At 50.3% G+C, this 25,433-nt stretch overlaps 6 protein-coding genes across 6 annotated transcripts; 3 read left to right on the top strand and 3 right to left on the bottom strand.

Annotated features, from left to right (window-relative positions):
* Positions 1-155: 155 nt before the first annotated feature.
* AtWU_05327 (SLC26/SulP family anion transporter) lies at positions 156-2,880 on the top strand (the record flags this gene model as incomplete). The annotated part of the gene is made up of 4 exons (XM_035500437.1): positions 156-456; positions 525-670; positions 731-1,274; positions 1,346-2,880. 4 exons carry the CDS (start codon positions 156-158, stop codon positions 2,878-2,880), a joined length of 2,526 nt encoding a protein of 841 aa, XP_035356330.1.
* Positions 2,881-3,572: 692 nt separating this feature from the next.
* Positions 3,573-5,890, top strand: mfs56 (putative MFS multidrug transporter; the record flags this gene model as incomplete). Its single annotated transcript, XM_035500436.1, has 8 exons — positions 3,573-3,903; positions 3,960-4,299; positions 4,348-4,360; positions 4,412-4,447; positions 4,495-4,891; positions 4,944-5,051; positions 5,104-5,741; positions 5,801-5,890. 8 exons carry the CDS (start codon positions 3,573-3,575, stop codon positions 5,888-5,890), a joined length of 1,953 nt encoding a protein of 650 aa, XP_035356329.1.
* A 162-nt stretch (positions 5,891-6,052) lies between these two features.
* On the bottom strand, positions 6,053-6,569 carry AtWU_05325 (EMC6 family protein; the record flags this gene model as incomplete). The annotated part of the gene is made up of 2 exons (XM_035500435.1): positions 6,053-6,418; positions 6,495-6,569. 2 exons carry the CDS (start codon positions 6,567-6,569, stop codon positions 6,053-6,055), a joined length of 441 nt encoding a protein of 146 aa, XP_035356328.1.
* A 618-nt stretch (positions 6,570-7,187) lies between these two features.
* Positions 7,188-9,143, bottom strand: AtWU_05324 (protein VTS1; the record flags this gene model as incomplete). The annotated part of the gene is made up of 3 exons (XM_035500434.1): positions 7,188-7,244; positions 7,298-8,583; positions 8,642-9,143. The coding sequence occupies 3 exons, from the start codon at positions 9,141-9,143 to the stop codon at positions 7,188-7,190; spliced, it is 1,845 nt and encodes a 614-aa protein (XP_035356327.1).
* A 1,717-nt stretch (positions 9,144-10,860) lies between these two features.
* On the top strand, positions 10,861-14,301 carry AtWU_05323 (TPR-like protein; the record flags this gene model as incomplete). Its single annotated transcript, XM_035500433.1, has 5 exons — positions 10,861-11,147; positions 11,209-12,223; positions 12,279-13,107; positions 13,157-13,372; positions 13,421-14,301. 5 exons carry the CDS (start codon positions 10,861-10,863, stop codon positions 14,299-14,301), a joined length of 3,228 nt encoding a protein of 1,075 aa, XP_035356326.1.
* A 2,620-nt stretch (positions 14,302-16,921) lies between these two features.
* On the bottom strand, positions 16,922-19,245 carry AtWU_05322 (patatin-like phospholipase domain-containing protein; the record flags this gene model as incomplete). The annotated part of the gene is made up of 2 exons (XM_035500432.1): positions 16,922-17,740; positions 17,806-19,245. 2 exons carry the CDS (start codon positions 19,243-19,245, stop codon positions 16,922-16,924), a joined length of 2,259 nt encoding a protein of 752 aa, XP_035356325.1.
* Between the last annotated feature and the right edge of the window lie 6,188 nt (positions 19,246-25,433).

The raw sequence follows: 25,433 nt of genomic DNA, 5'->3' as shown, positions 1-25,433 counted from the left end.
CCTTGGAGGACTGCAATTCTTTTTTCCCATCACTCGAGAATTGTTGTTGAGCAGCTCCGGTCGTCAACGCCAAATTTCCACTTTCCAAGTGGCTCGGGGCACCATCTTGCCCTAGAAACAGTCCTTTCCTACCATCAGAGGCCTCCCCGACAACCATGTCGCAAGACCTCATGACCAAGACTGGCCACGGCCTGGCCAAAGTTCTGGGTATCAAATTGCCTTATCGGGATCCCCTTGGAGCTCACTCCGACCCCGTCACTCGCGGCGAATCGACCTTTTCATACGGCACCGTTGAGACATACTCTTATCTCGAACCGGAACCTACCACTGCCGAATGGCTTAAAGAGATCTGTCCAACCTGGCACGATGTCCTTATGTACTTTTACAACTTGTTCCCCTTCCTTTCTTGGATCACGAAGTATAACCTGCAATGGTTTTTCGGTGATCTTGTCGCCGGTAAGTCGCCACATCTGGTCCTGATGCTGTATATATGTGTGGCCAATGTATCTTACTTGACTCATCAGGTGTAACTGTCGGTGCTGTTGTTGTCCCTCAAGGAATGGCCTATGCCAAACTCGCCGAACTACCAGTGCAATATGGTCTCTACTCATCGTTCATGGGTGTACTGGTTTATTGGTTCTTTGCCACATCCAAGGATATCACTATCGGGGTAGGTGCCCTTTTCCAATATTTGCCGCTATCGAGCCACACTTTCTAACTTTTCGTCTAGCCTGTTGCTGTAATGTCCACGCTGGTCGGAACAATCGTGCTCCAGGCTGAGCAAGAGATTCCGGATGTTCCAGGACATATTGTGGCGTCTTGCCTGGCTATCATCTGCGGTGCCATCGTCTGTGCCCTCGGTCTTCTTCGGCTCGGCTTCATCGTTGACTTCATTCCCCTTCCTGCAATTTCGGCATTCATGACGGGATCCGCTCTCAATATCGCTGCCGGTCAAGTCAAGAAGCTCCTTGGAGAATCGGCCGACTTCTCCACCAGAGGCTCAACCTACATGATCATTATCAACTCGTTGAAGTATCTTCCTACTGCGGGTATTGATGCTGCCCTTGGTGTGACAGCCTTGGCCATGCTGTATATTATCCGCTCGGTTTGCAACTATGGTGCTCGCAAGTACCCTCGCCAGGCTAAAGTGTGGTTCTTCGCGTCGACTCTGCGCACTGTCTTTGTCATCCTCTTCTACACCATGATCAGTGCGGCAGTCAACCTTCACCGCAAGGATAACCCGATGTTTGATCTTCTGGGCAGTGTACCAAGAGGTGCGTTTGATGATATTTGATATATTTATTTTTTGAGGGTAGTCAACTAACTTTACATGTGTGCACTTCAGGTTTCCAAGATGCCGCTGTCCCTGTTGTCAACGCCAGGATCATCAAGGTCTTTGCCAGTCAGCTCCCTGCCTGCGTTATCGTCCTCCTTATCGAGCATATCGCAATCTCCAAGTCCTTTGGCCGTGTCAACAACTATACCATCGAGCCGTCTCAAGAATTGGTCGGAATTGGTGTGACCAACCTTCTCGGCCCTTTTCTGGGCGCGTACCCTGCCACCGGATCCTTTTCCCGGACTGCCATCAAGTCGAAGGCAGGTGTTCGGACTCCCTTGGCCGGCTGTATCACCGCCATTGTTGTGTTGCTCGCCATCTACGCCCTGACCGCCGTCTTCTTTTATATCCCCCAAGCCGCCCTTTCCGGTGTTATTATCCACGCAGTCGGCGATTTGATCACGCCCCCAAACACTGTGTACCAATTCTGGCGCGTCTCACCCCTTGATGCAATCATCTTCTTCATCGGTGTCATCGTAACTGTCTTCACCTCGATCGAGGATGGCATCTACTGCACTATCTGCGTGTCCGTGGCTGTCCTGCTTTTCCGCGTTGCCAAGGCCCGCGGTCAGTTCCTGGGCCGCGTTACCATTCACTCCGTTGTTGGCGATCATCTGATCCAAGGAGATGGCAAGTATGGACCTGGTGGTTTCCCCGATGCCCCCGACAATGAGGGCGAATCCCGTCGGTCTATCTTCCTTCCTCTTAACCATACCGATGGCTCAAACCCCGAGGTTGAGGTGGAACAACCATACCCCGGTATCTTCATTTACCGTTTCTCTGAGGGCTTTAACTACCCCAACGCGAACCACTACACCGACTACCTGGTTCAGGCAATCTTCCGCCAAACGCGTCGCACCAACCCGTTCTCTTACGCTCGTCCCGGTGATCGGCCTTGGAACGACCCTGGCTCTCGCAAGGGCAAGGAAGAGAGCCGCTCGCAACGGCCCATCCTCCGCTCCATCATCCTCGATTTCTCGTCGGTTAATAATGTTGATGTGACTTCCATCCAAAACCTGATCGATGTTCGCAACCAGCTCGATCTCTATGCCTCTCCTCGCACTGTGCAGTGGCACTTCGCTCATATTAACAACCGCTGGACGAAACGAGCACTGGCAGCCGCAGGTTTCGGTTACCCGACTCCTGCTTCTGATGACGGGTTCCACCGGTGGAAGCCGATCTTCAGTGTGGCTGAGATCGAAGGACGGGCGTCTGCTGCGGCTCATGCGGAGATGGTTAACAATGAGCATGCCCACCAGAACGCCGTCAAGCGTGACCTCGAGGAGGGACTCAAACATGAAACCCACATGACCGAGCGCGAGGCGTCCGGAATTGATATTGAAGCGTCGTCCGACAACAGCAGCACGCCGGACGACAAGCTGGCGCGCGATCTCAAGGACAGTAAGGCATACCGCAATCGACGCAAGGCGGCGGTGGTGCAGGGCATCAACCGGCCATTCTTCCACATTGACTTGACGAGTGCGCTCGAGAGTGCCTTGGCCAACTCGCCTCCGGAAGAGCCTATTGAGGAGCCAAGCGCATGAGTCGATCCGCGATCGGTATAGAAGATGAACGATCCTCCCTGGCTGGAGCTTCGAGATGATTATATTTCATGGTTTTTTCTTACCTGGGGTTTTGCTTTGGAGCGAGTCGGATTTACGATTTTATTTACTGTCGATTGAAGCTATACCCCTGATGTCTCGCTATGTGTATATAGATAGACTCGTTCAAGACGTACATATATTGTTTAATGCGTTCATGCTGTGCGAACCACGTCCTATAGAATAGATTCCTAGAAGATATTTGTTGAGCTCAAGATTCATTGTGTTACAATATAACGTTAGTTAAGAGGCTGTGTTGGCTGACTCCTCGCAATCCATACCGCATTCGGTAGGGCTTGCGCATAGTACCATTCCGGCCAATCAGACGGGCACGCATTACTTGCTCGAAACGGCCCTACATTTGACTGGGATGCTCTTGACATCAATCATGTTGACATCCTTTGTGCCTCGCACTGATGGCTCGAAGGAGATATATTGTCTAGACCACACAGCCTCAGTTGCATTCGACTGGGCATACGAGGCTGAGTTGGATTCTTCATATATAACTACACAATGGCATCCTGTAGTACCTTGATTCTATCAGCAGCCCGTGCAGCCTTTTCTATATCAGGCATCTCTCACCATCATCATACTATATTCTATTGAATCTACTTCTAGACTAACGGGCTACCGATATGATTAAAGCTTACAAGTACATATCGCAGAAGACGAAAGACTCCAAGTCCCTCGCACCAAAGCCACTTTGTGCACATCGCTCGCAATGGTACCAATTAGAGTCGAGGAACCGCGAAGATTCTGAGTCTTTGGGAAGGCCTAGGTCTGGCTCCACAAAAGAACTGAGTCCTGTCACAGACATCGAGAAATGCGGCCTGTGCAAGGAGCAAAAGCATAATGCGCGAGTGTACCGCGTCAAACTCATTGCTGGCCTCACACTGCCGTTTACTCTCTCCACACTGGACTTGACCATTGTTGCTACTGCGACCTCGACTATCGCATCTCACTTTAGTGAGTCAGACACTTGTGTTTAACTTTTTCTTGCTGACCATGTACGTTATTTCTAGACCAATTCGACGAGCTGAACTGGATCATTACCGCCTTTAGTCTCACATCGACCACCTTCATTCCCATATTCGGTCAGCTTGCCGATGTTTTCGGGCGTCACATTATACTACAGACGGCATTGTTTCTCATGCTTATTGGAAGTGTCTTGTGTGCAGCTGCGCAGACATGGGGTATGCTGCTGCTCGGTAGGGCTTTGCAGGGTATAGGCTCTGCAGGTCTGAACAATATCATCATGATTGTTCTGGCCGATAAGGTGTCTTTGAAGGAGAATGCAAGGAACAAGTCTCTATTCACCATTTTTGGAGGAGTGGGATATGCCGTGGGCCCGGTTATCGGAGGGTAAGTGTTCGTCTAAGGATGATATGAACACCACTAATGACTGCATAGGTATCTTACTGATGTGGGTAGCTTGGTTGTATGCCGATGTATACTTTTGCTGACGAAATGACAGAGCAATTGGCGGTATTGCTTCGTTGTGCCTATTCCTGTAAGTCTGGCGGATCTTTACCCTATACAAAGGCTCACTATTATAAGATCGCTGTCCTCAGTCACATCATGATCTTTGTGCTGTTGCGGAACGACCTTGTCGATGGAACCATGTTCAAAAAGGGCTCAAGATGGTCCTCGATACTTCCGGCTCTTGCTACCATAGATCTCGGGGGATCGGTCCTTTTCATATTCGGTGTTGGTCTTATCATCCTGGCCACTACATGGGGTGGCGCCACTTATCCCTGGTCGTCTCCTCAGGTGCTGGCGCCATTGATCATCGGTGCCATCTGCTTCATTGCATTCTTCGTGTACGAGTACCTCCTTGAGCCAGGTAAATTGTTCGCACGCATCTTCCCGAAGCATGTGGCTATGCTCCCATACAGCCTGTTCGAACGAAGGGACACAATCTGGCTTGCTATAGTGAACTTTTCCACTGGCGTAGGTAAGTGACACATCCATCCATGCTACACTCTCACAGCCGCTGACTGCCTTAGCTTCATACTCCATCTTTTACTTTGTCAGCATCTACTACATCTTGGTAGCAGGCTACTCTCCCTCAAAGGCAGGCCTAGATCTCTTATACTACATCCCCGGACTAGGAGGTAAGACACTTGCCAACGGAGACCTGCAAGTCACTGGTTAACATGCGTATAGCTGGTGTCTATCTAGCAATCTACTTCTGCAACGGGTTTCCTCGCCAAACATTCTTCCCTCTCCTCCTGGGCGCTGTGCTTAGCACTGTCGGTCTCTCCGTAGTGGCCTATGCCATCAGCGCACAAAAGACCAGCCTGCTAAGCGGAATGGTAGTCATCACCGGCGCAGGAGTCGGACTGCGCCTGATGCCCTCATCGCTCCACACGGTAGGCATTTGGCCAGAGCGGATAGCACCAGCCATGTCCTTGATGCAGGTTTCGCTTCCCTTTGGGGGCACGCTCGGCTTGACCATCATGACAAGTGTATTCAACAACAAATTCGGCCGCTCCTCTGCCATAACGGGCCTGGAGGGCACGGGCAGCTCGCTGAACGTCCACGATACCAACTCGTTAGCATTTCTCGACAACCTGCCCGCAGCCGTGCAAGACAGCGTTCACATGGTTGCCAAGGATGCCATCATGTGGGCATTCATCTCGATCATCCCGATAATAGGATTGAGTCTCATAACGACAACAATCATGGGCAACGTCTGGGTGAACGTCCGAGCAAAGGAAGACGGAGAGCATACCGGAGGCAACAATATCGAAGATGGACGAAGCGAGGTCATCCACGTTCCGTATCTATGGGCTCTTGCCAAGGTACATCGCCTCCTCTTCCTTCCCTACCAGAGAAAAGACTAACAAACCAAACCCCACAGGGCACCATAACCACCCACAAGCGCATCAGCAAGCCCATCTCATCACCACCACCACACCCCCAACCCACCCTACATCACAACACCACATAAACACCCTAGATAGCATAGACCCATAGAATTATACATGTATACATAACACACATCAATAAATACACCATCCAAACCACCACCTATCAACCCCCTTCTCACACCCCTCCATCTCCCATCTCCCCATACCTTCCACCAAGCAAAAAAACAAAAAACAAAAAAGAATCACCTCAAAACCCCCCCAACACCCGCCCACCCAAGCACAAACCCACTAAGCGCCTCGCTCAACACCCCACCCCCAAACCAAACATCCCTCCAAGCCGCACGTCTCATCATGCCCCCACCCTTAGTACCCTTACGACCACCAACGACGCCCCTCTCGTCCATACCCTCGATTTCCCCATTCGCGCCAGCAAAATACATCCCCGCACCGAGTCCCCCCGAGCGATAGAGTAACAGGGCGTGGAATAGCGCGGACACGAAGACCGTTCCCAGGAGGTAGAAGAGGAATCCCGTGGCGGATTGGAGGGAGAGGATTCCGGCTGTGAGACCCAGGAGGAAGGAGGTGAGGGAGTGGAGGGAGGATAGTGTCTATATGATTGTTATTTGGTTAGATTGGTATGTATGTATGGTTTAGTGGGAGGTTGGTGGTTGTGGGGATGCGTACCCTGTTGTTGTGTTGGAGGGATTCGGGGACGAGGGGGTTGATGAGGAGAGAGAGTTCTTGTTTTGTGGGTGGCATTTTGAATCTTCTATTATGTTGCTTTTGGTTTGGAGGGTTGGGGGTGGATGGGTGGTTGGTTGATGTTGGTTGTGGGAAGTAGGTAGATAGCTAGGTAGGTAGCTGTGATATGATGTTGGAGTTGGGGATATTGCCGGTTGGTTCCGCCTTTGGAGGTTCTAGTACTCTTCTTTTCAATGTTAGTTACTACGGAGTTTGGAGATTGGTAGACTACTAAGTTACTAAGGTTCTGGATGCTTGAAGTGTCTACTGTGTTCTTCTGTAATTGCAACAATTATATTTACCAAAGCCATGATGATTATACCATTAACATCCTAGCCGTCATAACACGACATGCTGAGACACAGCCCCACGCACGTCTACATGAACATGTGAATACATCCATACAAACAATAAGTCAATAAGTCAGTCAAGTCGGTCACTCATCCAACTGCCCCAATGGCGTTCGAATCCCATTACTAGACAACTTCCTCCCAAGATTCATTTCCGATGAGATCGCTCATAGGTTCATTTCGGATCCTGCCACTTATGCCCAAAGCCAATCTAGTCAATTAATGCAATAGAGAGAATGTAAGCAGAAACGTTAAGTCAAGACGATGAATGAATGGCTGCACTTCGTCACGCGATGTTGTCGAGCTTGCCCTCGGCTTTGGCTTCTCTGACTTGTTCGAAAACCTACAGAAATTAGCATAACCCTAACCATCTGGGAAATCTTCTATATGACTCACCTTGAGCATCTTGTTTCTGGCACCCAGAGCATTGACGCCGCGGTCTTCCAGCGCCTTGTCGTTCAATTCGACAAGCTCCGTCCACTTCAAGTCCTTCAGGTTTTCCGTGTACTTGTGCAGCCGCAGCGATCTCAGCCAGCTGGGAATATCCTTCAACAGGTTGGGGTCCGTGGGGTCCTCCGGCGGCTTCGAGCTACCGCGACGACCACGCGGGGACCGGCCGCGAGCCACTTCCGAGTGGTCCGAGAGGTAGCCCTCCGGACCTCCCAGGCCAAACTGCCCGATGCCGAGTGCACCCAGGCCGTTACCCATGAGCGGGTTGTTCGGGTCATATGCCGCCAAGAAGCCGTTGTTCTGCGGCGAAGTGAAGCCCATCGGACCAAGTCCGCCAGCACCCTGCATGGCGATTCCAGGCGACGTCGGGCGGGAGCGACGACCCGCCATCGCGGCCTGCTGCTGTGCCTGCAAAGCCGCCAGCTGCTGAGTGTTCAACAGCTGTCCGGCAACCAAGTGATTGTGGCCCGGGAGGCCCGGGCTAGCCAGGCCACCATGAGACATGCCGTGGCCGGCGTTGGCCGAGTTCTTACCCTGGCCATCGTTGGAGCGAGCCCGACGGTACTTGCGAGCATCATCAAGTGCAATGCGGTTGTTGACGGTCGACAGTGCGGCCAGCTTCATCGCAGTCGCGTTGGCCACCATATCGGCCTGCGAGTTCTGCTGGGGCTGCTGCGATTGCTGGCCAAAGGTCGCCGTCATGGGGGTGTTGGTCATGGAGGCCCAGCTGGCATTTCCAACATTGTACGGCGAGAGCAAGGGAGCATCAATCTCGGGGGCAGGAATCGTGGCGGTTTGGGTAGGGAGCGGAGAGCGCAGGCTCGAAGGAGTCTGGCTGAATTGGCCCATGGGCTGATGGCCGGACGAGGACTTAGGACGAGCGATAGGGGGTTGCGGCTCAGATCCGCGCTGGGCCCAGGGCGAAACCGGAGGCTGGCCCAAGGTGTCGTTGCTGTTGTCCGGAGCGGAAATGGTGGGTGCCACAAAGGAAGTCCGATCGAAGACAGCGCTGTTGCGGTTCGAGGGCGGAGCATTGCCCGTTTGCTGGGTGAACTCAGCCTTCTTCTTCGCGATTGCCGCCGCGGCATCAGGGAACATGGCATTGATGGTGGACGAGTCGAGGCCGGAGTTGCGCTTGGCACCCGGGGACGGCGGGGGGCGACCGAGAGAGCTCCGGGAGCTGTCCACGTTCAACTTGGACATGGCATCGTTCAGGCGGTTAGACATGGCATCTGTCGAAAGATTATTGTTAGTACCTGCCACGCTTGCCTGTTTTGGTATGCAACTTACCCTTCTCACCAAAGTTGGCTGGAGACAACAGTCCCGACATGGGATGGCTCTTGGCCATCTGCTGCAAAACCTGGATGAAGAAACGAATCTGCACCTGAGTGGTCTGCTGCAGCAGAGCATAAAGGGCAGCAGTCCTCTCCGCCTCGCTGAGGACCCGGAACCACTGCTCGATGGCGCTAAGCTCATCCTTGAAATCCTGGTCCAGCGTGGCAGCGGCCATCTCTTCCAATGTAGTCTCGTACTGATCAATATCCGCGAGCCACTGCTGAGCCGCACGGTCCAACGGATCCTCCGCGTTGTTCGACGCCTGAGACTGTTGATTGAAGTACACTTCCGAGGAAGGACGGATACTGCGGGATGACAGAGGAGACGGGAAGCCCGACATATCGGCCGATGCACGAAGCTGGTGCGATCCTAGATTCCGAGACGACGATGGAGGACGAAGACTGGACTTGGAGGCTTCAGGCGTGCTGTTGCGGTTGCCGATGATATGGCTGGCCATAAGTAGGGATTGAATGAGGGTAGGATTCTGGAACAAGGAGGGTCAAAGGAAAGTCTCGGAATAGGACTTTCTTTTCTGAGTGTCTTTTCCCTTCAAATCGGTCTCCCTTTACGCGAGGCCCGGATGAAAAATAAATACAGAAAGAGAAGAATTACTGCAAAACACCTGCAGCACCTGCTGAGTTTGCGTGTCGTGAGGGTTGGTCGGAACAGGAGGTCTTTCTTATTTTGGTCGCAGGCTGGGAGATAGCGAATCACCCAGGAGACAAAGGATCAAAAGCGAGAAATCTCTCTAAGGACGGAGACACTTTTTTTTCGGTTGGAAGTGGTGAGAAACCCAACTGTGTTGGTTCTGGACAATGACGTTTGGGGCACAGACCAGTCCAGTGGCTGCACTGCCCGATTCGGATTCTAGGATGAGGAATCAAGCGAATCGCAAGAGCATCAAAGGAGGTGTTTCGATCAATCGATTGGAGAGAGAACGAGAAAAGACAGATGGCCGGAAGAAAATCCTCGGTGGATGGCGAGTGAAAAACGCGGCGACTTCCCGGGTGGAATTAGTGTAGGGGAAGTGTGGGTTGCGCTTTTTTTTTGACTTTTCTTTTTCTTTTTTTTCTTCTTTTTTAACGAAAGGATGTCAGGGTTATCTGCAATAGTGTGTCAAACACAGCAAGCAAGATACCTAGAACATCAAATAAAAAGGAAAGTAAAAAGAAGAAAAAAAGGGGGGGAAGCGAAGAAGCAGAAACCTGATGGGCGAGGGAGGTGAGGGAAGATGGGGGGGAGGAGGAGGAAGAGAAAGAGAGAGTTAGATGGATGGGGGGGGGGAGAAGGGAAGAGGGAGAATAAGACCGAGACACAGAGGGAGTCGAAGAAAGGCGGAAAAGAAGATGGAGAGAAGCAACAGAACAAGTCAAGAACGAAAGAAACAAGAAGCGAAACGAAAAAACGACACTTTGCCGTGGCGGGCGTAAGAAAAAGTCACCGGATTGGCTGGTTTGGGTTGTGTTTGGCTTGATTTGTTCTCCGCCGAACGAACCTCTTCTTCTTTACTTGCTTCTTCTTCTTCGGCTGTCCAGATACTCCAGGACTTCAATCATCATCGACATTCTATATCTTTTGTAACATTGACTATATCGACAATTTCATCGTTCAAGATCTGGTCATATCTTCTCCTTCCATCTGACCTATCTTACTTCTATATCCCACTGCCTCCGACGCGTCCCAGTCGGCCGGTCTGGCCGGTTTTCTGCATCGGCAAGTTTAGTTTGGGATTGGCGGCGCTTACATGTTGCTATGAATAAACCCTCCAGGTCCGTGATCCGACCTTCCTTTATCGCTCCGCCTTACCCTTTGTCTTGTGCGCCTCCCTTGGGTTCTCGAATGTTTCTAAACTGCCTTCTCTAGACGCTATTGCAACGCCATCCAACCGTGATTTTGGACTCAAGCCCCAATTGCTTGTCCGTTTGCTGTGGCTCCACCATAACCCAATGATGATCGCTTCTTTGTCGCATAGTCTTACACAACACTCCCCGATATCTTTGAGACGACTGAGACGACACCTCGGCTAGTCTGTCTGCTTACTTAGTGATCTGCGCCTCAAGGGAGGTCTATGTTTAGTTTCCAGCCAGTCTTTGCACTCTAGGGGCCAGTGGCCGGCAAAGTCCTGCTACACAAAGTCCGTATTAGTAAAGTCACCTGAATAATTGTATCCCAAAATGGATTACCCGGACGACCATCACCCACATCACCCACCTCCCTCGCAGGAGTACGTCTATCCCGATATTGATGAGACGGTACATTACCCATGGCAGGGAAGCCAGCCAACCACGCAAGGAGAGGCCTCCATTCACTCCGTCCTAGACCCGCGCCTGTATAAGGACCTTTTCACAGGTAACGCCTCGCAGGTGCAAGATGAGGCTTCCTTTGAAGAGGATGCAGAGGCGTATCAAGAAGCAGACGATTCGGACGAGTCCCTCTATACGTTGTCTTCAGAGGAGAGCAGGTTAGTATCACGACTTCATGCCAGTACCCTAATCTTGCTGTCTGTCGCTGACCGCACCCAGTGAGGAAGAATTCTCTAACCAGGCCGAGGAAGACGACGATGGCTACGGTCGGAGACGTCGCAGGGGCACAGGCCCCTTCTCTGGTCGATATGGTGCTCGCGGCGGAAAGGGCATCCGGAGAGGACCGCGCAAACCACTAGAACCGAGCCCCGAGTTCAAGATATTGCATTCGGAGGCAACCTCTGCCTTCATCGATGGTGACTATGACCGTGCCATTGATCTCACAAAGCGTGCCATTCAGGTAAACCCCGAGATGTTCGCGGCACATTCGCTCTTGTCCGAAATCTTCCTGGCCCAAGGCGAGAAAGACAAAGCGTTGACCGCGTTGTTCAGCGGCGCTCACACGCGGCCCAAAGATCCTACTGTATGGGCGAAAGTAGCAAGGATGATCCTTGAACGCGCCGGGGAGGAACGTCAAGGTGCACTGAATGACGTTATCTACTGCTATAGCCGTATCATCGAGTTGGATCCGAAAAATTACAATACTCGATTCCAACGAGCAGCGATTTACAGAGAATTGGGCTACAATGGACGAGCAGCGACAGAGTATGAGCGTATCTTGAAAGAAGTCCCACACAATGCTAGGGCGCTTCGACACCTTGCAGAAACTTACATCGACCTCAATGAGGTCCAGAAAGCCGTGGACCAGTGGCGGGTGAGCGTGAAATACTTTACGTCTTTAGAACCGGAAGATGCTCCTGAGTTCTCTTGGTCCGATGCCAACATTTACGCCGAGCTGTACAGCTATTTGGGCCGGCCCTTCGAAGGCCTCAAGGCCCTCAAGTCTGTCTCTCGATGGCTCCTAGGCCGAAAGGACGATACGATGTGGGAGGAATTTCATGAGGATGACCGGGAATGGGATGCGGATGACTCCCCTCGACGCATCAAGGCTGATGGATACGAACCTCGAAGGTGGCCTCGAGATTCGTACGGTCTTGGTCTACCACTGGAGTTGCGGATTAAGCTGGCACTCTTTCGTTTGCGAATGGGCTACGAGCACAAGGACGAAGCTCTGGTAAGTTTTTCAGTACATGATTAGTAGCCGGCCTATTTCTGACGCAGGAACTAAGCACCACCTCGAATGGCTAAATCCGGAGGACACATCCGAACATGCCCGGTTGTACGATTATGGCGACCTTTTCCGAGAGGCCGCTGATGCGCTCAAGGACGTCGGGCTTTTCGAAGAGGCACTGCGGTTCTACATGCCACTCCAACAAACAAACGAGTACGCAGATGTCGGCTTTTTCATGGCAATGGGAGAGTGTTGCAGTGTATTGGGCAAGCTTGAAGATGCCGAGAACTGCTTTCTTACGGTTGCGGAGCACGATGCACGGCACGTGGAATCCCGCGTGCAGCTGGCAAAGCTTTATGAGGGCATTGGTATGTCGGAAGAGGCTCTAAAATACGTCAACGAAGCGGTCCTGCTAGGAAGGCAGGAGAGCCGTAGTAACCGCCGGCGCAAGGACACACGGCTGGAACAGCTCGCTGTGGAATTTAAGACCGCCGATGCGGCTCGTGAAGACGCTGCCCTGAGGTCAATCGCGCCTCAGCCCTCAAGCGCTGACCTGCCGACTGCTCTGACTACTACTGCACCAGCTGCAAAGGACACGGAGATGAATGAAGAGCAAAGGATAGCAAATGTGCAATATCTCTATGGCAAGTTGATGCAGCTGCTTCCGCAAGCGAAAGAAGGCAACGCAGAAGCCACGGAGGACTGGCTGGATATCGCAGACGCTTTACTGCGCGAATTCCGGTCAAATCGAGTATTCTACCCTAATCAACGCAACATAACCTTCTTAGGCTATTCGCGTGAAGCACAGAGAAAGGCGGGGAGGCACAAGGGGCGCAACTTCATCGATGAGATGCAAGAAATGGCTGGGCGTCTCCAAGAGTCTTTAGGTAATGGACGTCCTTCTGTGACATTGGGGCATAGCTAATCGTTATCTAGGGAGTATTCCTGACGAGCCTCTTCAAGGGGCTATACCGACTGACTACTATGGAATCAGCTTCAATGAATGGCTCGACCTCTTCCTGCAGTATGCTCTCACTGTGGCGGCGCAAGGAGAATCCGACGAAGCGTACGACACGCTCGCAGCCGCTGCGGATGCCAGCGTCTGGTATCACTCCAAAGCAGACACCCGCATGATTCATGTTTGCTGGTTCAGTGAGTATCTATTGTATCATATTCTGCATGGGATACTGACCTTCCTAGCTTGTGCGCTCCGGATGCAGGACGAAGAGACGCTAGCAAATGAAGCACGATGGTTTATCAAGGAGTACCAATTCGTGACTGACACCTATCGCTTGTTTGCCATGTTGAGCCGGCTCGTCGGTGATCCTCACCGGTCTTTGTTCCACTCGTCACCAAACATGAAGTTTATGCTGCGTCAGATCAAGGCTATGGACTTTACTATACCGGATGAGGTTACAGGGGAGCGACCCAATCGGTTCGTGCGTGAGTCGGCTTACAAGGAACGCGCATCCTTGTCTACACGAGACGAGACAACGGGCGAAGCTATTCCGGCAGATGAAATGGACGTTGCCCTCCTTGTGCTGTACGGCCACATCCTTTACTCGGGAAACAGTTTCTACCCAGCCCTGAACTACTTGTTCCGCGCCTATGCACTGGACGATCAGAATCCAGCCGTCCTGCTCTCCATCGGCCTCTGCTATATCCACCACTCACTCAAGCGCCAGTCCGAAAACCGTCACTACCTCATCATGCAGGGGCTTTCATTTTTGCAGGAATATCGACGCGTCCGTGAACGACCAGGAAGTTCTCTTTCAGAGCGGCAAGAGATGGAATTCAACTTTGCGCGCGTCTGGCATAGCTTAGGAATCGCTCATCTAGCAATAGAAGGCTACCAGCTTGTGCTAGATCTCGGCGCACAGATCCAAGCGCAATCCCAACAAACGGACTCGCACCATAAGGATGGCGGCGATGTCGTCATGGGCGATACAGGGCTAGGAGCGCAAGCTCCCTACGTGGAGGACTTTTCGCGGGAAGCTGCGGTAGCGCTGCAGATTATCTATGCCCTAAACGGCGATTATCAATCGGCCCAGAAGGTCACGGCCAAATGGCTGGTAATTTAGTCAATCAATTTTGGTGGCGAATCATCGATTCCGGGGTCACCTGTACTGTGTACCAATACCTACTGACTGTACATAACGATTCAACTAATCCTTTAGTTCAACTACTAATGCCGCGAAGCAAAGTGGGATGGATGGGTGGATGCTCTGCTAATGCACGCTCAGGACCCGGATATGAGTACCTAGGACTCAGACCTCCATCAGCTTATGCACGTACTTTGTCCCTCCTTAGCTACTACCAGCTACTTTTGAAAGAGAACACCCCATGACCTACATGCAAGTAATTAGTAATTATGTATCTGCGCAAATGACCATTTCTTACTCTGCCAAGTAAAGCATAGTTTACTCCAAGGGTACTTACGTACGTGGTACATATTAGTACTTCCCCGCTTCCTGTCATATCATGTGGCAACCTACTAGCTACATAGTTACTTTACTGTTATTTGTTATTGTGTAATGATCATCATATATGCAGCATATGCACCATGACATAAGAGGCGAACATGACAGGCAGGGGCACAAGCAGCAGGGGTGGGGAGGGGGGGACCCGCCACACTCACACATGATTGCATTGTTATGTATGATGTACCTTATATGCAGAGTAACATCATCAGTGGCAGCATTGGCAGCAACGTGGGTTTGTTTTCTTTTGTTTGTTTGTTTGTGTCTGCGTGGCGACATTTGATTTTGATTTTGACATGAAGCTTAAGTTAAAACAGACAGGGTCCTGTGACTGTCTTGGTTGTTACATCGAGTAGGAGTATATATCGGTACTTGGAATTATGAAGGGAAAGAGAAGCTTGATTATTACGCTTCGTATGTATTTAATGGACTGTCTCGAGTATCAGGTAATACTGCGTAGCTGGTTTTGGGTACCTGTGTATAGGTAGTAAGTATATAATAGCTGTCTACAATATTGTGAGCGTGGGGATGTAGTATAAATATATTTAGGGTTCTTTGATGTATGAGTTCCCTATGATATCCACTAGCACTATCTACTTACTACCCTATTAACAGATTAGTTTTATACCTTAGAATGAATGATAATACCATAGTAGTATTTTTCTTGCACTATCACTCTCTTATCTAGCATAGGAATAGTTTCGACGGTGTAGTACATAGTAGTATCACGCTTTCTAAGATGTCCACAGATACGTCTTGGTGGTCAAAGATCAGCAGTGTTATCTTTTTTAAATGACATCCAACGATGCTACAATTTAAGTAGCCTCAATTTATAACTGCTTTGGACAGTAGACATCTATAATATTGTCGAGTCAGTTGTTCTATTTATTCCTAATACTACCCCTTCACGGTCATTCATGAGCTGTATACAATCCACACAAGATATACTACTTACTAGCCAGGGGGATTAATACTTATAACCGGGCAATCATTCATAGAACGGAAAATGATACTTAGCTAATCGGAATCTAGTCCGCCAGACCAGAAGGTAGGTAACATGGTAGTAATTCTCCAGTAATCATCCCTAACCTCCTCGAATATCCCAACCACCTCATCCTGTTATGATGAAGCTCACCCTTTTCCCTGATCGACGACAAAACCCAACTAACAGAGGGAGCAATGGCATAATAACCAGACGGGCATTTGGAGACCGGAATGGCCGATCTTGTCCCTGCTTCCTCCGCAAGATCTTGCCAACGACATTATGCAAACCTACCGAATAACCAAATGGCCCCCTATATCCCGTTCTCAATTAGGGCACAACTTGAGGCGACTTGTCACCATATCAGTAATCATTATCATCATCATAAGAATAATAATAAACAAGGACAGCAGCAGCAGCAATACAGCGCTACCCCTCCCAAGCGGGCAGCAAGGTCCTGCTACGATTGGGATGCACTGTGCATCATATTGAGACTTTCTTGGCTTGGATTCCAGACTTTGGGACCAGACCTCTTTTCATATGTGTCTGATGATTTGGTGGAATTTATGGAGCTGTTAGCGCGGGGTTTGGGTTCGGGCGGTAGGGAGTAATGAGTGTGTCTTGAGCTTCAAGTTATTTTGTAAGCTGATTGGGGATATGAGGGGTGGTGGATAGATGAGGGGGGTGTATACTATTTAATGTATACTTAGTATTGATGTGGGAGGCATGGATTTATGTGGATAATATGAAAGTGCATACTAGTTGAAGTAGTTCTGAGAAGGGGGAATGATGGAAGCGGGGGTGTGCGTTACTGTTGGGATATATTGAGTGATCGAGCCGGATATAAATTAGTCAAATTAACGTGTCTCTCGGTTTTTGGAATCACTTACAATTACTCTCATGATTAATGAAACAAGCAGACGAATATTAGAGTAAAACACCTCATATAATGTATATTAGTACCACTAAGCAGTCTGTGCTGATGGTATTACCCTCATCTGACATGCATTAGCAACTCGAGCGGAAATTACTGGCACCACCACCTTTCATACCTAGTACTAGTAAGTGATTGTAATGTAATAGAGTACAAGTAGTATTAATATCTAAATCTTCCCCAACAGGATCAAAAGAAATTACTAGAAGATAGATAAATAGCAAGCTAGCTAAAGAAGCGCATCAAAAAGTACCACACCAGGCAGACAGACAGACAGACAGAGATAAGAAAAAGAACGTCTTCTCTCATCCGGGCCTAAGCGCCTCATCATCCCCGTACATATCCACATCATCAAAGAAGACCGCCGACTGCCGTCTCATCTCCTCAAAGATACTACTCCCCGTACTACCCCGACGGTGTTCCGGGACCCGCAGCAACCGAGAAGACGAAGCCGAAGAAGTCGGTCGCCCAGCAGATTCGTTCGATGAATTCTCCGACAGCGATCCGTCCAGTAAATGCGCGTCTTCTCCGCTGCCGCCGCCTTCACCGAATGTGATGTTAACGTTGTCCCCGCGTCGTCCGGGAAGGTTGTGGTCCAGGCGTTCGTTCAGGGGATCGGTGGCAGTGCGGGGGCTGGGATTGTAGTGGTTATCCGGGTCGTTATTTTGGCGCCAGCGAGATGGCGCCGGAGAGATCGGTCTGCCGCCGGCATGCGCGAATTTCTGTAGGCTTTTGACGACGGCGATTTCGATCTTTAGTCTGTTTTTGATAAATTGGAGCTTGGGGAATGCGCTTTGTTGACCCACGCGGAGCATGCGGGCGAGGCGCTCCGGGTTGGGGTCCGAGAGGATGTGAAAGAAGTCCGAGGGGACGGTCTTGGGCCAAATGGTCACTGTGCCGCTGAATTTTTGCAGCCAGATCTCGCTCCAATCTTGGCCCATGGGCCGAGGTAGGAGTTCGAGGTGCCGCAGGACTCGGAGCCATTTGTTCATGTCTAGTTTGATGTATTGTTCTATCGCGGAGCCCAGGAAGCCTCCACGCCAGCCGCGACCTTTGCGGTGTGTGACTGGTCGGCCTACGGTGCCTCGGGAGCTGAAAAAGAAGAGGTTGATGTGTGGGTTTACCTAATAGGGAGGGGTGGTGTTAGTCCAGTGTGCTCAATGTTGGGTAAAATGAGAGGAGGTTCTACCTGTGAAACGATGGTAAAGTTGACGTTGAAGTGAAGATTCAATGCTTTGATGGGAATATCGGTGCGCAAGCTGCCATCCTTCCACTTGTGTCCGAACGAGTACGGCGCCAGGGTGCCGTCGCGTTTCTTCGTCATCAAGACGACTGGGTTCAGGATGCCAGGGACTGCTGCAGACGCGAGCACTGCGCTCCATATTACGCAATTAGGTGAAGTTAGGTAGTTGGCCAAAATTGTAGGCGAATGAGGGTCAGATGGCACACAAGATACATTCAGGATGCGCCCTGTTCGTTCGTATGCCTCCCGAAACGTAGTTGAGCCCCTGCAGAACCAGCTACATTGTCGGGCCCACTCAAGAGTATCAAATCTCGCTCCTGTCCGCCACCATCGCCATACCCAAGTCGGGAAGCCCTCCTGGCATGCCCTGATCCGATGCGCTAGAGCAGGCACCAGTAACTGCTTCAACTCCTCGTCGGTCCTCGTAGCAACTAACGCAGCGACCAGCGCTCCTCCTGACGTGCCCGTAATTATTTCCGGCAGAACCCCATTATCCAGTAGCGCTCGCACTACTCCAAAGTGGTAATAGGCGAATGTAGCGCCTCCAGACAGGCAGAGGGCGGTTCGACCAAAGTTGGTGTCCAAATGCTTGAAATGCTGTAATTTCTCCTCGCTACCGATTCCCTTCGAGTCTGCGACCAATTGTATGCACGCATGCAGCTCGTCAATGTATTCCTGTACCAAGTTTTTGGTACCAGAGTAAGCCTCACTGTAAAGTCGGGGATTCTCCACCCCAGCGAAGTTGTTCTTGACACACGCTTCCAGTAGTGTGCATAATTCTTCAGCTGCAGGTGACTGGCCTGAGCCGCGACGTTTCTCACGCCTTTCACGCTCCACCTCCCGTCTCACCTTCTTCAGCTGCTTCACTAGGTTGCTAATCGTAAGATGATCGTAGTAGGCGTATTCGTCGATCTCCTTCCATCTCTGATTCCCCAGATGATCGTCGAGCGCTCGGGCGGCTTTTTGCCAATCGGGGTAATTCGTTTGGGCGCGTAACTGTCTTCTGAGGCTTTGCCTTCTGCCCCGCCATGTTACCCACTGCTCGTACAGGAAGATGTAGACACGGGTGAGTGTGTAGGCAAAGGCGAGGGCCGTGATCCAACCAAAGACGGTGAACAAAAAGGGCCACTTCAAAACTGTGTATAGCACACCTTCTCTGGTCTCATCCTTGGTCCGCCTAGGCTCTTTGCGGCGCCCACGTTCGCGCCTGACCCGTTGGTAGATGGGGCGCCAGTCGTTGAGGGCAACGAGCGGTGACGCGCCCTGGTCCGTCAAGGCAAGCTCGAATTGGCGCAAGTCATCGGGATTGATGAATTCTCGGTCGTAATCCGGTATCGTACTGGGATCGTAGGTGTCACCAGCTGCAGACTTCTCCGCCCCGTTCATGATTGATGATAATAATGCATGTTGGGTTAGAGATCGGGGATATGTGTGGTGTGGGGGAGTAAAGATAATCCTTGTGACAAGAATCAGTGACGCGCACTGGACAAGACATCGACGTCAGAGAGTTGAGTTGACACCGCCTCAAGTCTCCGGCGCCACTAATTACTTTGTTGGGCCCCGTGACGTCGAGTGGATGTGGCTGGGGCTGTGGGGCTGGGGCACTTTGACCAGGCTTCCCAATGGAGACTAGCCTCAGGAATCAAGGATAAGTGATACCACTAGTCCTATCTGGGGAATAGTCATGGCGGAGAGTTCCCGACGGCATTCTCTCTGAGCAACCTCGTGGTGCTTGCTTGCTTGTTTGCTTGCTTGCTTCCAGCCTCACCGGTGGTCCAAATGACAAGCCTGCATACTTTATTGGCGGCATACTATTGCCAGGGATGTAGGGCTCAAGCACTACCATATTGCTTATGGCAGTCACGAATATAGCGCAAAGAAGCTGACTCGTTGAGGCCTAAAATTGGGCTGAAGCTAAACCATACTGCGTGAGAAGCAATATCTGCTCCGTCATATTGTTATGTCAGAAAGCATCAGCTTAACTAGCTATACGTCCACTGTGTACACTGTGCTGCGTACTTACACATGCACTTAGGACACGCAATCACCAAAGTGCCAGCACACCTTCATTGCAGCAAGCGTTTGTTGAAGTCTATCTATCTGTCTTCTTCGTCCCGGTGGCCCGTGTAGTGTTGATAGATCGACATTGCAGACGAAGAAGCCTGCAAATCACTTCCCAAGTGACTATGATCATCGGATAGGATAAACACCGGATTACGTGATAAGATGGCTGCCATGAGCCATACCCTGCCGCTTAAATCTGGGGAGCATTGGAATGTGTATCGCGCACGCACGCGCTGGAAGAACACGCGGGATCGGCAAGCAAGAACAGACTGTCGGCATGACTTGGAGGGAGGGAAGGGCAAAGGTAATTGCTCCTCATAACCTATCGCAGGACTATGATATAAACAGGTCACCGATACGTGTGGCATAGGTGGTCAGTAGTCTTGCGAAGCTGAGTCGCTCAGCTGCGCGCCCGTAGCTCCAAGATAGGTTTCTGCCTGTCCACCAGCCGGAGAGTGTACCGTCGCCCCTCCCCTCCATGAGCACAGTCCTACCTACATTAGCCGCCTGAATCTCAATGTTGTCGCCCGTCTGGATGTGAATTATCGGTGTGACAAGGGGCACGAGGCATGGCTCTAAGCATGGGTTTGATTGGAGTGCTATTCGCAGAACAACCCTGGCCGGCATTCCTGATGTGATGGCGTTCGCAACTCGACATTGCGGGGTAAATTTACCGACTCTCCAAGTGTTCAACAACAATCGGAGACTTCTACCGGGTGGTCTGTGAGAATGCTGGGGTTGGTCAAAGGGGGCGGCGGCATCGTGGTAGATAATTGGTTATCACCACCAACCACGGCTGATACGGAGGCTGGAGGAATCCAGTAGAACGAATGATTTGCAGATACTGCGGATTATACTGGTTGGCGCTATGGACTAAACCTTCCTAGTCGTAAAGAGTACCCCGCCAATGTTGTAGAAACTTCGTAGGGTTTAGCCAGCACTTGGAAGGTTCTTCTTGCATGTTGCTGATCTGGTGTCGTACTAGTGGTGGGTTTGGATGCTGAATTTAGCCAACTCGCTTTGAGTATCACATTCATGCCCTCACATCCTCCGATCGCATCATGCCATGAGGACTAAACCCACCCACCTACATACGTAACTTGCTTTTTCCTTTCGATTGTTCTTGTTGCTTCTGTCCAGCAGACAGCATCAGGTTTGCTTCCACACCTTTTATACATCATGCATCTTGTTCACCACGAAACCGGAATTCTTCAGCTGAACAGGGCAACGCAACAGCGATAGATAGATAGATAGATAGATAACTAGTAGCTGATGTTTTTATTGTTATTATTTTTCTCCCGTTGCGCGGTAGCCGCTTTTCCGCCCTTGGGAGACTGGGATCCGGTTAACGTTGAACCTTAGCCACAACAAACTATCCCTCTAGCGAGTATCGTCCACGGTTCATGAACTAAGCCTCTGCCGTTTGTCCTTCTATCTATCATTAACCCAGTTGATGCTTAGGTTTCCCGAAATGGTGGGATGCATCAGGGTCAATCCTAAAATTTCCACCATCATTCCATAACTGAACTCAACCACCCAGTTGCGCCCGTGTTTCTTCTTCCCACCTTTTTTTCAACTAATGCATGAAGATCGCGCCTCGGTGGTTTTTTACTTCCTTGGTCCTGTATGCACCATACATACAGGATGTAGTGCGGTACGTAAGTACTTACGGAGAGCCCGCAGAGACGGGATAGACAGACAGACATCATTTCTTTCTTCCTGTCTCTCTCCCTCATCCTTGGCGTTCCTCTCCCTGCAGTTGGTTAGTCACTAGTATACAAAGTTACCGGGGAAGGCAAAATTTGCCAAATGGAACAGCGATGTCGGCTTTGATTGGCGACGACAATCGCGAACGACTGCTGATCATTCGAGCGGTTGACTGCAGTGGAGACCCGCCTTTCGAGTCGTCAGATCCCACTGGAGTTGTCTGTTCCCCCCCCGTATCCACACTCGGTTTTCCACTCCCGGCCCGGGCTTTTGTTTCTCGTTGCTAGACTACAGTACTATCAATCATTCAATGGATTGAAAGGAACGGCCTCCATAATTCAGACTAAGCAATGACTCCATTCCTCCACCAGCAAGCGGGCAGATCAGATGTCATAAAGGTCATGTGCACTCCCCCATTGTTGAATTTCATTGGAGGTCCGCAATAAACACCAAACCTGGGTCTCCATTCCAACCATCTACAGCACCCAGTACACAATATTTGCCTCCCGAAGGAAACAAAAAAACACCCCAGCCTAGCATTCCTACATCGGAGCCTGCTCGGATGTTTTGCCCTGTAAGTAACGTTGTCGCCGAGAGGGTTCTACCCCAGTATGTGAGACACCATTCAAGCAGGGATACGGGTAAACAAGGATGAGCCACTTCCACTACTCCTCGCATGATAATCGATCAGAAAAAAAACAAAATGTGAACAAGACCTGGAACACTACTCCTAGCATGCGTTTTCCAAGCGCATGGCAAATTGAAGAAGCATGCGGCCTTCGCCCACAACGCCGAGGAAAGAAAGTTTCTGATTGGCAATACCGCTCCTTTCATCTATAGGCGGCAGAATAAACAACGTCCGATCTAGGACGCACCTGGAGATTTCTTTCCATGTAGGCATCTGCGTGTAATCCTGCTACTGCAATGACGGTGCCTTGTCATCTAAATCGATCGGGGGGCGAGACACTAGAAGCCAAGAAGAGACAGAGAAAAGAAAAGGTCCCGACCCTCAACAGTAATTTGCGACGAAAGTAAGGAACGGAGGCGTCGCAAATGTATTATCATGAAACAGGGACTCGCTACCGAAGATTCTCTCTCTTTTTCCCCTATCCCCCGCTGTCATGGAGATACGTACCCAGGTGGTGTCATTGTGTATTGGAAGAAATTGGAGAAATTTCTTCCACGGCACGGCAAACCGTCTGCCAAAATTTTATGGCTATCAGTTTTAAGGCAACGATCACGGACCATCTGGTCCACTACCATGGACGTCATCGAACAGAGTTCAAAGACTTTTTTACCCCTCGTCGCGATCGATATTGTCGGAGATCACAGGAACGTGGGCATTCTGTATGGATGCATAGACGAGGCCGGCAAATAATGAAACCCGCCTAGATAGCCAGAGGGGCAGGGTAACCATGGATCGAATGATGTTATTGCAAAGGAGGGTTGGGGAGTGGGCACCGGGAGAAAGAATGTGGTGTGATGATGGACCATGGTCGGTAAGCGGTGTGACTGACAGCGGGAAGGGAGGAGGGTAGTAGGGATGCAGTGAAATGGGAACTTGAATTGGAACTGGAACTCTGTAGGCGACACAACGGAGGTTTAGGTATCGCAATCGAGATAACCACACAGTACATCATCGCCCCAGCAGCTTTATGTACGCGTAGTGTTTCCCGAAGCTCAGGAATGTGGGAGCATGATTCGCTGGGGGGAGGGCAGGTTGGTCTACGAAGAAGCAAGTCGAGCGATCACTTCGCCATGGCCGATGACCGATGACCCGATCATCCAGTAGACGGTATGGAGTATGGGTGGTGGTCAGTTGATCATAAAGATGAGACTGAGACCTCCACTTGAGCCTCTCAAGAATGTTAAAGGTCAGTGCGAGATAAACCAGGTACGTAGGTTGATGAATACCAGACTAAAAGTTAAGCACAAAGTATCTACATAGTACCAATCGTCATAGTTGGTAGACTTACTGAAGGGAGTAACTATTCATGTAGATAGATAGAGAGATTATTCTTTTGAGATATAATCATTCTGTCTGCCTCGGAACGAGGGGAGATGTCTTTCCGAGTTTCAGGCAATGACCGAAAGGATGGATGGATGGGATGAATGGATGGATGCAGGGCGAGTCCCCATCCGGACAAGGCGAGAAGTTTCCAAAAGTTGCGATGTGTCCGATTCCCTCTTTTTAATTATCTCGAAGCCGCTACTGTACGGTCATTTCTGGTATATACGTATAGTTCCAGGTACGAAGTTTTAGTAAGTATTTAGTAGGTATCTAAAGCTGCCTCATCCCGGTCGGAATACTTTTAGTAACATCCTAGAAAGTAGAGAGCCCCCTAGAAATGTCCGTGATGTTATTTTGGCTCTCGCCGGTGTCCTTTTGCTTCCCTTTTGGCCCTCGAGGATGTCGCTAAAAATCCATCCTCTAGAGCTTCTCGAGTAAAGCGTCATGCAGGTGCTGGAGAAACGCCTGTGATTCGTTGAAAAGGCAAGTACATGAATGTCCGCCAGGGCGCTATCAGCTGCACGTTTGGGGACCCACCGCCAATCACGGGGCGACTTGACATCGTCCGTCCAGTTACCGCCGGCACAGTTGCATCCGCCTAAGAGGCGGGTCTCTCTCTAAGCACCGCCCGGTTCAACCAAACACTGCGCTTCATTCCGTTTCTTACCCCCCTCCTTCCTCCATCCAACATACACAACAGAAATAAAAAACTTTTCACCCGACCTGCAGCATACTGGAGCCGGGCTTGCAGCGGCTTCGAATTGGTCAAGGAAAAATAAGAAAAGAAAAGAAAAGAAATAAAAAAAATAGCATGGCCTACTTACGTTTCCTAGTTACTTGGCAAATTTGATCAACATGGTGTGTGCGTTCTACACCCTCCAGATTGGTCCAGAAATCCTTCCGCCCTTCAAACAAAAAGTATGTGCGTACGGAGTTTTCCTTTCTTACTTAAACATTATTATTACTATTATTGTTGTAGTTGCATACTACTAGTCCTCCGTTACTGCATCAGCCAAGTCCAAGGGTCGGCGATCGGGATACCCGCTTCGAGGGATTCGGAAAGATTGCTCCACTCTTTGCCAGAGCCGAAGAATGGCAGTCCTTCGTTTGACCGTTGTAGTAATACTGTATTGTGTGTATGCTTCCATCCTGAAACCGATCTTGATTGATATCAATGAAGTAACTTTGGGACAACCATTGGTACTGAGAGGGGAAACGCGATAACAACTATCTATTCCTACTATGAGGAATGCCAAAATTTTGAGAGATCGCTTATCAATTCATCATGGCCTTGTCCAACTGAGTAATCCAGAGTACCCCGCTAGATAGAGTTTCCGGAGAAGGCTAACCAGTCATTTGAGGTATGGGTCCGTATTTATCAATTGTATCTGGGCGCTTTCAGTTCTTTCTTGATAGGATCCGGTAGACAAGGGAACGAAGCTGAGTTGACGAACAACTGGATTTTAACAACGGACCTTTCCCGACGGTCGCCACCGACTGGTTTATGGATACAACGATGATTTGATGGATGTAAAAAGGGCCAAAACAATAATGAGGACAAAATTAAGGCGAATCGAAAGTCAAAAAAGACACAGAAGTCTAGTATTACTTACTACTTCTTTTTACCTGAGTCTGACTATGGGGTGGTAATCCCGTACCCGCCGTGGTCTTAGCGTACCGTACGATACGTATGCAAGTACGCATGTACCTCTGGACGACGCCCGGTGCAGCGGCTCCCTGACCAAAGGGAGAGCAGGACAAGATAACAGGCGAAGATTTCTATATGATAATA

This window comes from Aspergillus tubingensis (assembly GCF_013340325.1).
Source record: "Aspergillus tubingensis WU-2223L DNA, scaffold_7, whole genome shotgun sequence".
NCBI lineage: Eukaryota > Fungi > Ascomycota > Eurotiomycetes > Eurotiales > Aspergillaceae > Aspergillus > Aspergillus tubingensis.
Note: the sequence above shows the minus strand (reverse complement) of the source record. Positions and strands in the feature narration are given on the sequence as shown.